The sequence below is a fragment of the Hydractinia symbiolongicarpus genome, chromosome 5 (assembly GCF_029227915.1).
Source record: "Hydractinia symbiolongicarpus strain clone_291-10 chromosome 5, HSymV2.1, whole genome shotgun sequence".
Lineage (NCBI taxonomy): Eukaryota > Metazoa > Cnidaria > Hydrozoa > Anthoathecata > Hydractiniidae > Hydractinia > Hydractinia symbiolongicarpus.
The window spans coordinates 3,166,662-3,180,824 of record NC_079879.1 but is presented as its reverse complement, the minus strand read 5'-3'; the positions used below and the strand labels follow the sequence as shown (position 1 = coordinate 3,180,824).

The 14,163-nt window shown below is 34.3% G+C and overlaps 1 protein-coding gene across 2 annotated transcripts; it reads left to right on the top strand.

The window, feature by feature from the left end:
* The first annotated feature begins 136 nt into the window (after positions 1 to 136).
* On the top strand, positions 137 to 13,940 carry LOC130644196 (uracil-DNA glycosylase-like). 2 transcript variants are annotated; one of them, XM_057449702.1, is made up of 9 exons: positions 137 to 352; positions 3,480 to 3,878; positions 3,956 to 4,007; positions 4,845 to 4,943; positions 5,019 to 5,061; positions 6,173 to 6,261; positions 6,568 to 6,632; positions 7,228 to 7,341; positions 13,604 to 13,940. In XM_057449702.1, the coding sequence occupies exons 2-9, from the start codon at positions 3,510 to 3,512 to the stop codon at positions 13,754 to 13,756; spliced, it is 984 nt and encodes a 327-aa protein (XP_057305685.1). In that variant the 5' UTR covers positions 137 to 352; positions 3,480 to 3,509; the 3' UTR covers positions 13,757 to 13,940. The 2 variants fall into 2 exon arrangements, with proteins under 2 accessions (XP_057305685.1, XP_057305686.1); XM_057449703.1 differs by lacking the exon at positions 137 to 352 and having other exon boundaries at positions 1,822 to 3,878.
* Positions 13,941 to 14,163: the final 223 nt, after the last annotated feature.

Below are 14,163 nucleotides of genomic sequence, written 5' to 3'. Positions count from 1 at the left end.
AACTCCGTATAGCTAAACCAAACTCCGTATAGCAGCTATACGGAGTATTACTCCGTATAGAAAACACACTCCGTACGTCACAGAATTACTCAAAATTATGTGGTTCTTGCACTCTAACTAAAGGTAAACACTAAAGATCATGTAGCAGTTTACAATGCGTGTATCAAAAAAGAAATGGAGAGAGAGGGTTAGCATGAAAAAAAAGATCCCTAGCTAGCTAGCTACATCTCCACAAGGTCGACTCTAACAAATATAGCCAACTAAATTTTATCCAGACGGCAATATTGTTTACTGTTACTACTGCACCTTGAGTTTGTACACTGAACAGTTGCTGTTGTTCTCAATAAGAAACGTAGGTTCAGATGGTGTTTTTAGCTTCGCAATTTTATTTAGGAAAATTCTAGCTGGCTAGCGTAAACTTTGAAACTTTAAAACAAAATTTGTGTGATAAGTTTCAATACAATTGAATCCCTCCAGGTTCAGGCCACAAAACATAAAGTTCAAGTTTCCTTTTTTGCTACACAACAACCCTTAAGGTCTGACCATTCAGCATTGAGCTCTCTGCAAAAGAAAACAGCACCTTGGGCAGGAAAAAGATTTCTTGTTAGGTCAAAAATAATGAAAGAAATAACAAATTTTTATGCCAAAAAAAAACATAAATGTAGACAAGAAACAACTGATGTGTAATTCAGTCAGGAAAAAATGCTATAAACCTTTATGGAGATAACTCAGTTATGTAAGTGGTAAAGTGTAACACTTATCATCTAGGGGAAATAGCATGTACGCATTTAGATTTTATAGATTAACTGTCCAGCAAATTTTACAATAGTTTTGCATTTTCAGCAATGTGAATGTGGGCTGGCTTTGTGTCCCTTTTTTTAATAATGGTTATATCGAAAAATTTCATGAAGAGGTATTGTTTGAGTGTTGTAACATTTTCTTTTGTCACCTCATTTCAAAGTTGAGTTGGTCTGTTCGGTATATTTTATGGACAGTCAGGATGGGATGGATGTTGGCCAATACGTTGAAAATGGAAATATACTAAGCAGGATGTTAAGTTACGTGCAACCATGCGATTAACTTTTTCGCAGAGTGGTTGAATGGTAGAAAGTTTGGTAATTGAAAAGTATTAGTGACCAGCCTGAATAGATGAGTGTTGATCCCCAACAGCACACACTTATTTGTGGTAGAGGGAGTTTTCCTTGATGTTTATTAAGGTAGAAGGATTTAAATTCTGTGAAGCAAATGCCATTTTCTCTGTCATGAAATATTCATTCATGATAGTTGGTTCGCACTGTTTGTTGAAAGTTCTACATCAATTTTGATTTTTTCTGACGTGTGTGTATAAAGTCCCTTTTCTTTCTCTTACGAAAGGTGAGCGATTGGTGCTTCTATTGAGTCTTAGGTTTTTTTGCGGGTACATTTTTGCCAAACGGTTTATTGTGTTGCAATGTTAGATTTTTTGCCCCATACAGGACAATTGGTAGCGTAGATAGATAGATATGCATATTTGAGGCTAGCCTCACAAATATCAAGCGATATACCCTGTCTATTATTTCCAGGAGGGGCCATGGTCCTAGAGTATTTAATGCTCATTATGAGCATTACCATAGCCCCGAGTTAATCCAAGCCATGTGAGGGAAATTGGGAAGATGGCAAACTGTGTAGGCCTACACAGTTTGCCATCTTCCCAATTTCCCTCACATGGCTTGGATTAACTCGGGGCTATGGTAATATTCACTCGCCCATGTTGAATCGCCATCAAGATAAATCGAACCCCAGTCTCCTGCACAGAGTACGAGAACTATAACCACTAATCTATGGCGCCATCTTTTACCGAGCTTTTGAAACACAGCCCAGAATAAACTCACTTGGTCATGACATAATAATATCTATACAGTCCATTTTGTGAGAGGCGTGCACGCCTCCACACACGGGCAGATTTGTTTAGGCATGCAATTAATCACATGTCCAAATTTTGTTTTCTTTATGTCTGCGAATAGCTTTCTGAAATTATAGAAATTACGACAAAAGCTAAATATGAAGTCAGAGAATGATTTAAGAAACCCTTATCGTTAACTTAAAATTTTTTCAGTGTACGTAGAAAACTGCATAGTTAAAATGCATTAAAAAACAAAATAATGAATTATTACAGATCGTCTTTAACAACGATGTATGGAAGATTCTTATGTTTTTATAATTTGATTATCCATTTTCATCTCCCAATCATAGTGTGCATAATAAAATGAGTGGCAGTAATGGGGAGGACAAAGTTTCATGTGCCTTATTAATTGTATTTTTTCACATTTTTTGTGGCCACCTGTTGTATGAAATATAAAAAAGAAAAGAAAGAATATCATTCAAACTAAATTGTTACATTTTTTACTGTTTTTTAACAGCACTAGCCGTTAACCCGTGGAACAATCCATGGGTTCCACTGTCCTTTTTTATACCGCATTGCGTGCGTCTCGCTACTTGCGCATTTAAGCTACCACTTTGCGTGACAGACAGACAGACGTATATTTTAATATAGATTTATCAATTAAGTCCTGGGCACTAACTTGTGAGATACATGTCAATAACACCTGAAAATGATACCTGCCATACTGCTCTATTACCAGAAGCAAATCATTTCAATATGCCCAATGTGATTGCAAAGATATAAATAGATTAGAATAACATTCAACACAGAAGAAAAATTGATCTCCAGAATTGTGTTTTAGAGAGAGTAAGGTCTTGTGTTCTTTTAAAAAACTTTAAATTTGTGTTATTTGCGTCATTTGTGAAAGGAAACTGTCAAATATTTATATGTTCCGTTCAGTAGCCTTTTTTGATTTTATAATTCAAGCTTTTATATATATTATATAATGGTCTTTCGAAGAAATAAAGTAAAAAAAACAATAAGTAAAAAAATAAAAAAGTCTTTGATAGTAAGGGAATATGATTGTAGTGAGGAATTTCATGATCCATCCCTAGCATTGAAATATTAAATTTTGTTATTAGCCACGCTTCAACTTTCCGTAATTTAATTTATTTTAAATATTGTTTGTCCCACAAGTAGGCCGTAAACTTTGTTAGAAATTGCTCTTCGCATGTTCCCCATGCCAAAACCAAGCCGCTGGGCAGTGTAAGGGATAAAGGAATTTTGGTCTTACTTTTGTTCTTGAAAATTTAAATTTTATCATCACATGCCTACCTAAAACCTTACAAAATGGCATGTCTATATTATTCAATGACAATACCTGAACAGATAAGTGGTAATATTTTTTAAGGGCTTCCCAGGTCTATCTTCTTGCAGCGCCATGTTAAAATAGGAAGTATTTAAATCCAATTTATCCAATGCATATATTAGGTAAATTATATTTAGAGCTACAATAACAAAATTATCAAATATAAAGTTAATTTCAACAGTTTCGCCTAAGCTGTGCACATATATAGTTTTCAAATCTTTTGAATCTTACTTCACTTACTTTAAACAGATTTTATACTTGTGCAACAAAGAACTGCTGATGCTTACAATTCTATTGAAATCAAGGAGTTCATATCGATACAAAGTAACACAAATTGTAAACAAGTTCATGATGCCTCCTAAATCTAAAAAACAAAATAACAAACAAAAGAACATTGCATCGTTTTTTACAAAACCTGGAAAACGAAGTAGTGATAATAAAAATAACGATGACACCCCATCCTTTAAAAAGACAAAGACAAACCTGGATACTTCTCCACCACTTTCACCGGATCAAAGGAAAAGAATAGAAGAAAACAAGAAAGAAGCTTTAAAAAAACTGGAACATAATGCACAACAGGGAATTGACATGGGACATTCATGGAAAGTAGCCTTACAATCTGAATTTACAAAGCCATACTTTCAGAAGGTAAGTGATTATAATTACTGGAACAGCATTACAAAATGAAATAAGGAAAAATTATAAATTTTTTTTATTTTACTTAGCTTCAAGATTTTTTAATTGCAGAAAGAAAAAGAGCTACTATATATCCCCCTGGTAAGGACTATATTTATATATATAATATACTTTTGAATTTTAATGTTCTATCAGATTACAAACATTGTCATTGTTTTATCATAAGACTAAATTATAAAATTTTGATCAAAGAAAAAAATAAGTTTCTATTAAAAGTTTTAAATATGTTGTAAATTTATGGTAAAAAGCTTTTGCATTCTTGCTCAATTAACTACCATCTGAAATAACCTTAGAAAAATAAATACCCTCCTAAAAATATAAACTTTAACTTGTTTTCTTAATTCTTATCCAGCTTTGAGGCATCGGATTTGAATTCCTGACAAGAACTAAAGGAAAGATTTAATTCAACAGTACACCTTATGCATTATTTATCAGATTTAAAAAATTTTAGTTATCCCTTAAATTTATAGTTTAAATTACCTTAAGTGGATAAATTTTGGCGAGGATTAAATTTGGCAAATTTAGTGAATTTCGGCGAAATTCGCCAAGTTAAATACCCGCCGAAATTTTGATAACTGAATATTTGCCAAAATTTGATAACTGAATATTCGCCAAATTAAATACTTGCCAAATTTAACATAATTTACCGTTTGCCAAATTAAATCCCTGGTAAAATTTATCCACTTAAGGTAATAAGAAAAAAATAGTTGGCATAAGTATAAATATATATGTATATTTAAAAAGCTTAATTTCTGATAGGCATGGTTAAGGCTACCGTATTTTCCGGTGTATAACCCGCGGGTTATAAGTTTATTTTTACGAGCTTCACCTTTGGTGCGGGTTATATTGTGGTGCGGGTTATATAACGGAAAGTACGGTAAATCTATTTTACCTGAGGCTTAAGTGTATTTCTTTCAGAAAAACATGTGTATAGTTGGACAAGATTTTGTGACATACAAGACCTTAAAGTTGTTATTCTTGGACAAGATCCGTATCATGGACCAAATCAAGCACATGGTAAGTACAGTTAAGTAAATTGTTTTTTTATATAATATCAATAAGATGTTTTTAATTATATAATAATGAATTCAGGTTTGTGCTTCAGTGTACAAATTGGAGTACCTGCACCACCAAGGTTGGTTTATTTATGTTTTCTTTGTATTCAAGATTCAAATTTATGAAACATGAAAACGAAAAGTAGTTGGTGATTAAGCCAAGGAAAGTTATTAAATTATCTATTTTGCATGGTAGCCTTGGAAACATGTTCAGTGTGTTTTCTGCTCAAAAATGCAAATGTGCCTACATTTTATAAACTTTAAAAACGAAAGGCCACAGTTTTAAATTATTTTTATGGGAGTAGCAACCGCCCTTAGAACAAACAATAGACTGATTTCTTTATCGATTTATCATTCTGCGAAATGTACACACCAAAATACAGAAAAACATAAAGAGAGATTAGTTATGAGTATGCACCACACTAATGCAGATATGGTTTGTTTACTTGCATCATGTACAAAATTTTTAACAATTGGCAATAATATGGAGTAATAGTATGTATCTGACAGACATATTTTTTTATAGTTTGCTTATTATTCTTGGTGTTAAATGAGCTAGGTATACTATAGCTATAGCTATGAATTATGATGATATGATTAGTTGTCTTCTTCCAAACAAATGTGGAATTTCAAGGTTATCAGAATTGGTGATGTTATTGGCATATATATAATTTTGTCCAAAAATGCTTGTCCTGTCAAACTAAAGAAGACAACGTGAATTTTTCTTAGGTCAAAAACGAAATTTGTATCAATAGCGGAACAACAACGGATATGAAAATGGGTCTATTCAAATAAAAAATATTGACAAATTTATGGTTTATGGTCGAATTGACAAACAAGGAACTATTTTTTAATAGTGAAATGAAAAATAATGAAAATTAGCGAAATTGCATTGTTTTCTGTGTAAAATTAACAAACAAGATAAAAAACTTGTGCATGCAGTCATGCAACACAGAAAATGATCTTTCCTTGGCCTGAAGTCTTGGTCTTTTATACAAATCTTACTTTCAAATTGTCTTTGATAAATTTTCTGCAGGATTTATTCGATTTTCACAGTTATACTACATTTCAGGATTTGAAAAAAAATCACTTGTGAAGGTTTCTTTTTTTCTTCTATTTTTACATTGCATTGTATCTTTCTGGAATCTTTGTTTATAAAAATTTGCATGCCTAACTTCTCCTGTTCTTTAGTCTTGTCAACATGTATAAAGAATTAGCAAGCGACATTCCAGGATTTAAAAAGCCAGATCATGGACATCTAGTTGGTTGGGCAAAACAAGGTACAACTTTTTGATTCACTTTTTTATAATGTTAAACAACAATTAATTCTCCAGTCAGTATATATAAAAGAGCACTTTATTTCATGTACTTAGCACAAATTTAAAAAATTATTGGGCACTGCATAACTAATTTAACACTTAATCTTCTATGGCAGTTTACAAAAATGCAATGAAAAATCATGTAATTGTCAACTCATAAGAGAATACGTACAGAACATGTACTGATATAACCCTCTTCAGTTAAATCAGTTGTAAATCACGTGTTTTCTCTTATGCAGTTTATTACATTGACACCATTTTATATAGGTGTGTTGCTACTGAATGCATGTTTAACCGTTGAAGCAAGTAAGCCGAATTCTCACAAAGATAAGGTTGGTTGACAGAAAAATATTTCAAAAATATTATGCGTTTTTTATTTATAAGAATATATTTTTAAGGAATTTTAATTTAAACGAATATTAGCCTGCATTATGATGGTTTTTTAACCCTTAAAGGCCGAGTTAGAAAGTTGTGCAAAAACAGCCTTACAGTTGGACCCCCATAACTCCTGAGTTCTAGGTTGTCGTGAAAAATGTATCTACATGAACGGGATCGTAGCACTTCATCGTAGTTTAGGGAAATGATTAATTTTCATGTTATTTGGGAAGCACTGTATTGTCGAAAATTTTGAAGTTAAGCAATCTCTCAGTTGAAACCTTAACTGAGTTATTATGAATAAAAATAAAAACAAGTAGATTTGCACACGAATACCTCTTTTCAGTTTTAATTCTTTTCAATGATGATTATCACGATGGAAGTAGTACCACAAATTTTTATGTCAATGTTATAAGATTTTGAGCATTGTCAGCATAAAATTGTTGATAGTAAAAAAAACTAAAAATTCAAAATATTCCAATGTAATGCTATTATTTGAAGAAATTTAACAAGAACTTTTTAAATGTGTTTGGATCAACTATGTAATTTTAGGGTTGGGAGAAATTTACCGATGCCACAGTAAAGTACATCAACGATAATTTAAATAATGTTGTGTTCATCTTATGGGGAGGATATGCTCAGAAGAAAGGAAAATTCTTGAACAAAGTATGTTCCGTTATTTATACTCTCAAAACTTATTTATCTTAAACAAGTTATCATTACCTTGTGCGTCTGTTTTGCTTTTATTTGGCTAACATATGTTAACCCATTTTTTCATGCTAAAACCAATGAAGTGCAGAGAGATAGAAGTAGGTTACATCTGCTGCAGTGACAAGCACATTTGTGAACATCGTTAAATACCCGCCATAAAAACCTCAGTCCAGAGAAGAGGTTATCTTTACTTTGTACTCACATAGAAACGGGCATGCTTTGATTTTTTGAGTTGTGTCTTAATCTTCTCCCAATCACTGATTATGTTCGTTTCCTCGTTTATGAACTTCATATTCTGCTTCTCGTGGGGATACTTTAGGAAAAGTTTTCTTATCGTCGTGCTTTCTGCTTGCGCTCTCCTACTTGGGAGTATTCGAAGATGACCCATTTTTGGCGGATTGTGCTATCGGTAGCACAAGCGGTAACATTAGGACTGATCTTTGGATAGAAACCGAAGGAGAAACTCCATGAGTCCTCATTGAGGTAAGTCCTGAACCAAGATAATCCTTGCGTTGACTCTGCCAGCTGCTGAAGGTGCTTGTGCTGCGCCATCATTGCTCAGCGCCAGGCACTTCAAACTCACGGCCTAGCTGCTGGTATTTTTATTGGTTAAAAGGGTTTTAGACATCAAAATCGTTCCGTCCTAGGTAGTACCGTGCCAAACTGTGATGAATTTTGCACACTTGAAAGTATGTATGGAAGCGATAGACATTAAGAGCCATAGGCAACGCAGTTCAGGTCCATTGAGATTTCACAGGCGAAATCCTTCATTGCCACCAAGTGCGCCAGAGAATACAGGGGCGAAAGCCAAATCTTTAGATTGCGAAAAATAGATTGAACAATATTTTGAAGGAAGATTGAAGAGCGTGATAGTGCATTAAAAAAAGTTTAAGATGCATCGTACCTTAATTAAATAAAGTGATCACGCTTTACTAGAAGTTAACATCATCTCTACCGGATGCAGACTTTGTGCATTATCAACAGGTCTTCTTCTTTGCTATATGTGGTTATTACACTAGCCATGAGTGTGGGACAAGCTGATCTAAAAACAGTTCTAAAAGGCTAGGGGTAAAGACTACTCGCTGAATTAAAATTAAACTCTATTGTAGAATTTATGTCTGAGGCTATCGAAATTAGAGTCAAAGCTCACGACGAATTAAGCGTGATTGTACAGGAGAAATGGCGTTATATGATGTTAAAGTAACAGATGCGACAGCGTGCAAAACAAATTGTGACGATACCAACGAAAAGAAATATGCAGAGGTTGTGGTAAAAGGGCGACAGGAGGGTAAGGACGCAGTTTTTTTTAAAAAAATTCAGCTGGTGTCCGCATGTAGGTACTACTTAGAGGATCCTCCGCAATACGAGCCTAGGTTTTGTGGGTTTGTGGGTGCGGTAGTTATCGCGACCTACAAACATCCCCCGTCATGACACCTCCCCGGTATCTCGTCGATTAGCATGCCATCATCGTGAATTATGTCTCGCGCGTTCTTTTTTAGCAAGTTGATTCGTGTACACCCTAAATTTCTACGCAGGATGTGCAGTATGGACCATCCGTTAGCGTGTAAGTGTTCTTAAACATGACTTTCCGAACTCCCTTTTATGCCTAAACTTTCGGATTCTTTCGTCAAGTTGCTCATGTTTGTTTCTCAAAATCGTTTTCGAACTGCCGCTTGATTCACTAAGATAGCTAGCGCCATACATTAGGATCTCTTTGCACTTACACTCTTCGAGGTAGATTTATGTGTGCTAATTTTGTCCTTGCACATACGGGCCTGCAGTTTTTAGGACCGCGCTGTGGTACCTCTTTTTTGTAAAAATCGGTACGTATGTTGTCTTCCCATTGCTTAAGCTTCTCAGATATGACTTCCCTTTTTGACAAATACAGAATCGAACTTGTCAACGTTCGCTCCTCAACCTTTCTCCATACCTCCACCTCCATATACTTTATCAATCACTCTCGGAGCATATGTTTTGTGGGTCTTTATCAATAGCGGGGATAGCTTGCCTCTAGTGTCTTTGCCATTATTTGTCATATAGGTGCTTAGTACTAGGTTTTCGTCATTCACGTCCTCAATCTTGCAGACGAAAACAACACTGTAAAAGTCTTTACTTGACAGTTTTATTTCTAAATTGTAACAGAGGCATCCTCTTTTATTTAGTACTTATTCTGGATCCAATTAACTCAACTGACGAAACTTTTTTTATTTCTTACATGTGCAATTTTCCCCAATATAGGTGATCTATTTCATATGGTAGGGTCAGCAAAATACTTGGCCTCTGTTACAAGCCCACACCCGCGCTTGCATCTGTTGTACACATCAAGTACCTTTCACAATTATCACATTCTTGTTTTATCGCTTCAAGGGATGCCTAACCGCGAAGCTCCATAATTCATTCATTCTCATTTTCTAAATAACACGGGCAATAGGCAGCGATTTGTTTCAACTTTTTGTTCTTTCTGATGGAGTTACTCATATTTCTGTGCTTCCCGTTGTGGGGCTCGTGTGTCGTCAACACACTCAAACATTTGATTTGTGACGAAGCAATCTGGAACGTACCAGTGGGTCTCAGAATCTTCCTCAACAGTTTTATCGCACGTATATCTTGAGTCTTTAGCTTATTAATAACACATTCGAGGTTGTATTTATCCATGTTCACAAATGTGCACGTCATTGCGCCAGACGTAGAGCCTTTGCTTCCAGTGCGGCTTGTCTTCAAACCTCGTCTAAGTCATGCCAGAGACTATAACAGTGTAAATCTATCCTTTCTACTAAACGTTCAGCACAAGAATAAGATTGAGATGGTAGGTTTGCACGACTTTTGTAGTTCAAATAGGAACAAATGCTCCCATTTGAAATACAAGTGCAGTTTAAATGCATTGGCGCTCCTTCGCAGGACCCTTGTTTATAGCAATAACAATAGGAACTGAGTATGCTATCCTAGGTAAGTAATATAGTAATCGCTCACAGAAGCAACTCATTTAAAAATTTAAAATGTACATTCTAAATAATAACAAGATAGCTGTACAGCTATGAAGCTGTGGAACCAATGTTAAAACGGAGCTGGGTTTTTTTTGTTACTCTAGGATACACAGAGCCTATTTCTAACCATCGACGTATCACAAGCCAAAAAAAGTTCAATCCTCGCTTGCCTAACATTTGCGACAGATGATGTTAGACTAAATACTAAATATCGTTTTTTTAAACCTCACAAACGCAAGACTGAAATATAATGAAATACATCATTTTTTGAGTAAATAAGGTTTCTAATAAAAGTTGTACCAGTAAAAGCATGTTTTAATAAAACAAAATCCCTGCATAGGAGCTAGTTTATGTCAATAAAGTATATGCAGCACCAAGAAAACATTAAGCATTGAAGATAAGAAATTCATTAAAGCAACAAAAGGTTAGCATTGCAATTTAGGTTGACCACATAGTCCAGTTAAACCACTTCGCACAACCAGTGTGGAGTGCTTCCAGTAAAACACTTTCGGTCTGCTATAGCAAAAACTGTCAGATGACATATTTTATTTCACTTAATCTGTTTCCCTATAAAGGTTGCAAAACTAATGTTAAACAATGACTGGTCAAGCAATCAATACAATAAACCACATTGACCATCAGGATACAGGTATATGTGTTACACATCCAATGAGAAGCCCTTTTAGAAATGCTGTTTCAAAAAAAAAAACACCCATGTAACTTCAGATCAAATAAAATAATAAACAGGCTACAGTATGTCATATACCAGGCCAATTAATTACCTCTCGCAGTCAAGATACTGTACACGCTGTTTTTTTATAAGAAACCAGTTTTGGCTACTGAGGCTCAAGTTTCTTATTTTTTCTGATTTTGAGGCTAAAAGTTTCTTAACAGTTCTTAATTTTGACGACATGGAAGTAGATGAGCTTACCAACGATGGAAACATTTTTCACCTATTTCTTTACAGTTCAAATGATTTTGTTTGTACATAAGTGATATATACTAGTGCTGTGTTAGTAGTATGAGTATTGCTTTCTGATAATTCATATCGCTTTTGGAAATGAAGGGTTGTTTCTTTCTTAATATATAGTTCTAGTTTTGTCTGCTATTTGACCAATTAAAAAAGTGCTAAGAGCTCACTGTAATATTTTCTGTAATAGTTTATGGTCTGGAGGAGCTTGAGGTACTGAGCCAAGCTAAGTTTCTTAATATTTTCAAATTTTGAGCCTTGGGTTTCTTATAAGCGTGTTTCTTATAAAAAAAATTGTGTATCACAAAAAACAGGCTCTATTTGAGCTTACATTGAAAATACTTTATTCATTATAACTAATAAAAAATGAGCTTTTGGTGCTTGTTTTACAGAGGAAAAATTAAACAGGCGGGCAAAATTGTAGAACCCCTCCTGTTTAATTTACTGAGCAGCAAGCTCAATAATATATGTATTTTATTCAAACTGGTATAGCCGAATTGTCATTTTGTACTGAGGACGCCCGAAAAAGGGATGGCAAGTCTAAAAATATCTGAGCCAACCCTTGTTTATGGGTTGAAGGCTAGTCCAATAGAACGCCCTTTCAGACATGGCCTGCAGACAATTTCTACAAATCTGAGCAATTTTTGAGTAGTTTCATGTATTCCCAAGATCTTTTGTGCAAATCGACAGGCAAAATAAACATGCAATAATCCGTAGACCAACCAGCCTATTACAAACTTTAATTTTGAGTGGAGGCATTTTTTGATCTTGAAATTAAAATCTAGTTTATGCATGCAGATTAATTTACAACATACATAAGTGAAAAAATGCTACTAGCCTAACAATTTTTTTATCATAACTTAAACAGTCGGGAAGAACTGATAATTAGCCTTTAAAGGACAGTTAGCCAATACAGGAAATTATATGGTACACAGTAAAATTAACTGCTTATGTGGCTAATTATACTGTAGAGATCTTATTTCTTCAATTTCTACACTTTTCTTCGATATCGATCTTCCAATAGTCATCTACCTAGTTTCATAGCATGTTATGCTCCAATAAAAAAGAAAAAAAGAACAAGAAACGACTGCGCATGAAAGATATATATTCATTTTCAAACTAATACTGGCTAATTAACCTTATAAATACGGACGTAGTCAAATGTAGTAAAAAATATGGGGAAGGCATACCCTACAATATCGACATATTGAAGAAAATTGTGGAAATTTAGGCAAAAAAAAGATCTCCACCGTATTATAGCCGTATAAGCATCGACTAACTATCCTGTTACAAGCTAATTATCAGTTCTCCCTGACTGTTAATTTTCTTCTTCTATATAGTCTGCATTTTATTACCCTGTCAAAACGTAAACATTGAAATTCTATTGAAACTTTATACCACTGGGATAAAATATTTTATTCTGTTGCTGTGAACCTAGCACTATAAACTATGATATATGGAAAGATACTTTGTTAAGCAGAGTATTTCAGCTAAAATTTGCAGGGCATTATTACAAGATTTATAGCTGACCTGAGCTGAAGCTAGCCACAAAAGCTGAAGCCAGCCACAAAAGTAAGGAGGCATTCCTTACTTTTGTGGCTAGCTTCAGGTTGGTAAAAGATAACACAAGAAGTAATAACGATGGATAGCACAAAATGCACTTATACCAAACTAAATGAAAAACTTTGGAGAAAAGCACAAAATAGCTTACAGCTAGCTGTCTGTATTGCTATCTACTGACACTGACTACGTCAGCTGGCCTGCTATATATATACGCCAGTTATAGCCAAGATAATAAAATGATTTTACTAAGATTTACATGGATGTGATGGTATCTTTATTAGCATATAGAAGCATAGACAAAAAGAGATCTTTTCCAAACCTGAGCTATGCAACTTTTAAAATCGCAGATTAAACGTCAATTTTACTAACCGTGTCCGAGATACGCAAATCTTCACTTAAATCTCAGAAGATCAGGATTTTGTTCGAGCTTTCAGCCGAAACTAGAAGCTGTGTGTTCCACAGCTAAATATGCAGGGTGTTAGCTAGCCTTTATTTCATCCGTTAGATAGCAATTTCTAATTAAAAATACTAGTAGCTAGTAATACTACTAAAAGTAATGAATTAAGTCATCTTTTTTTGTATTGACTTTTATTCCCTGTTACTTTATAATTCTTACAAGTCACAGAGGTGTAAATTTTTACTTTAGGCAGTCATAGTTTCTTATAAAATAATACTTTAACTTCTTTTATGCTATATTTAGAACCGCCACCTTGTTTTAACTGGCGTACATCCTTCTCCATTGTCTGCTCATCGTGGTTTTTTCGGTTGCAAGCACTTCTCGAAGGCGAATGAATATTTGAAGAAAAACAGAAACAAAGAAATAGATTGGTCGTATTTGCCAGCCAGTTTGTGACACTAACATTGCTGCAGCATAGTTTGTATGTGCGACCACACTAGACGCTTGACAAGAATTTTTTTAGAAAAATTACTTGACGTTACTTGTAAATCAACGTTTTATATTTTGTTCATAGTTTTGTTAATACTACAAATAGAGTAGATGTGTAAAAAATAGAAGTGGAGAAATTGTAATCTCTATATATACTTTTGTTGTTCGAGAGATAGTTTTGGAAGTAGGTAACGAGGGCAAGGTGCGTAGAATTAATATAGTGTATATCTCACCCTATTAAACGTATCCATCTATATTTATCGAATGTTTACTAAAACTGTTTGTTGGCAGTACATTTTAATGAAGCGTGATCTCACACCAAAACAACAAGCCTAAGGACTTTGACAATCTTCGCAAGGACGGCAATATAACAT

Coding starts and splice junctions, on each gene's coding strand:
- LOC130644196 (XM_057449702.1), top strand. CDS start 3,510: ATGCTTACAATTCTATTGAAATCAAGGAGTTCATATCGATACAAAGTA. Junction 4,944..5,018: donor TGGACCAAATCAAGCACATG/GTAAGTACAGTT, acceptor TAATGAATTCAG/GTTTGTGCTTCAGTGTACAA. Junction 6,633..7,227: donor CGAATTCTCACAAAGATAAG/GTTGGTTGACAG, acceptor ATGTAATTTTAG/GGTTGGGAGAAATTTACCGA.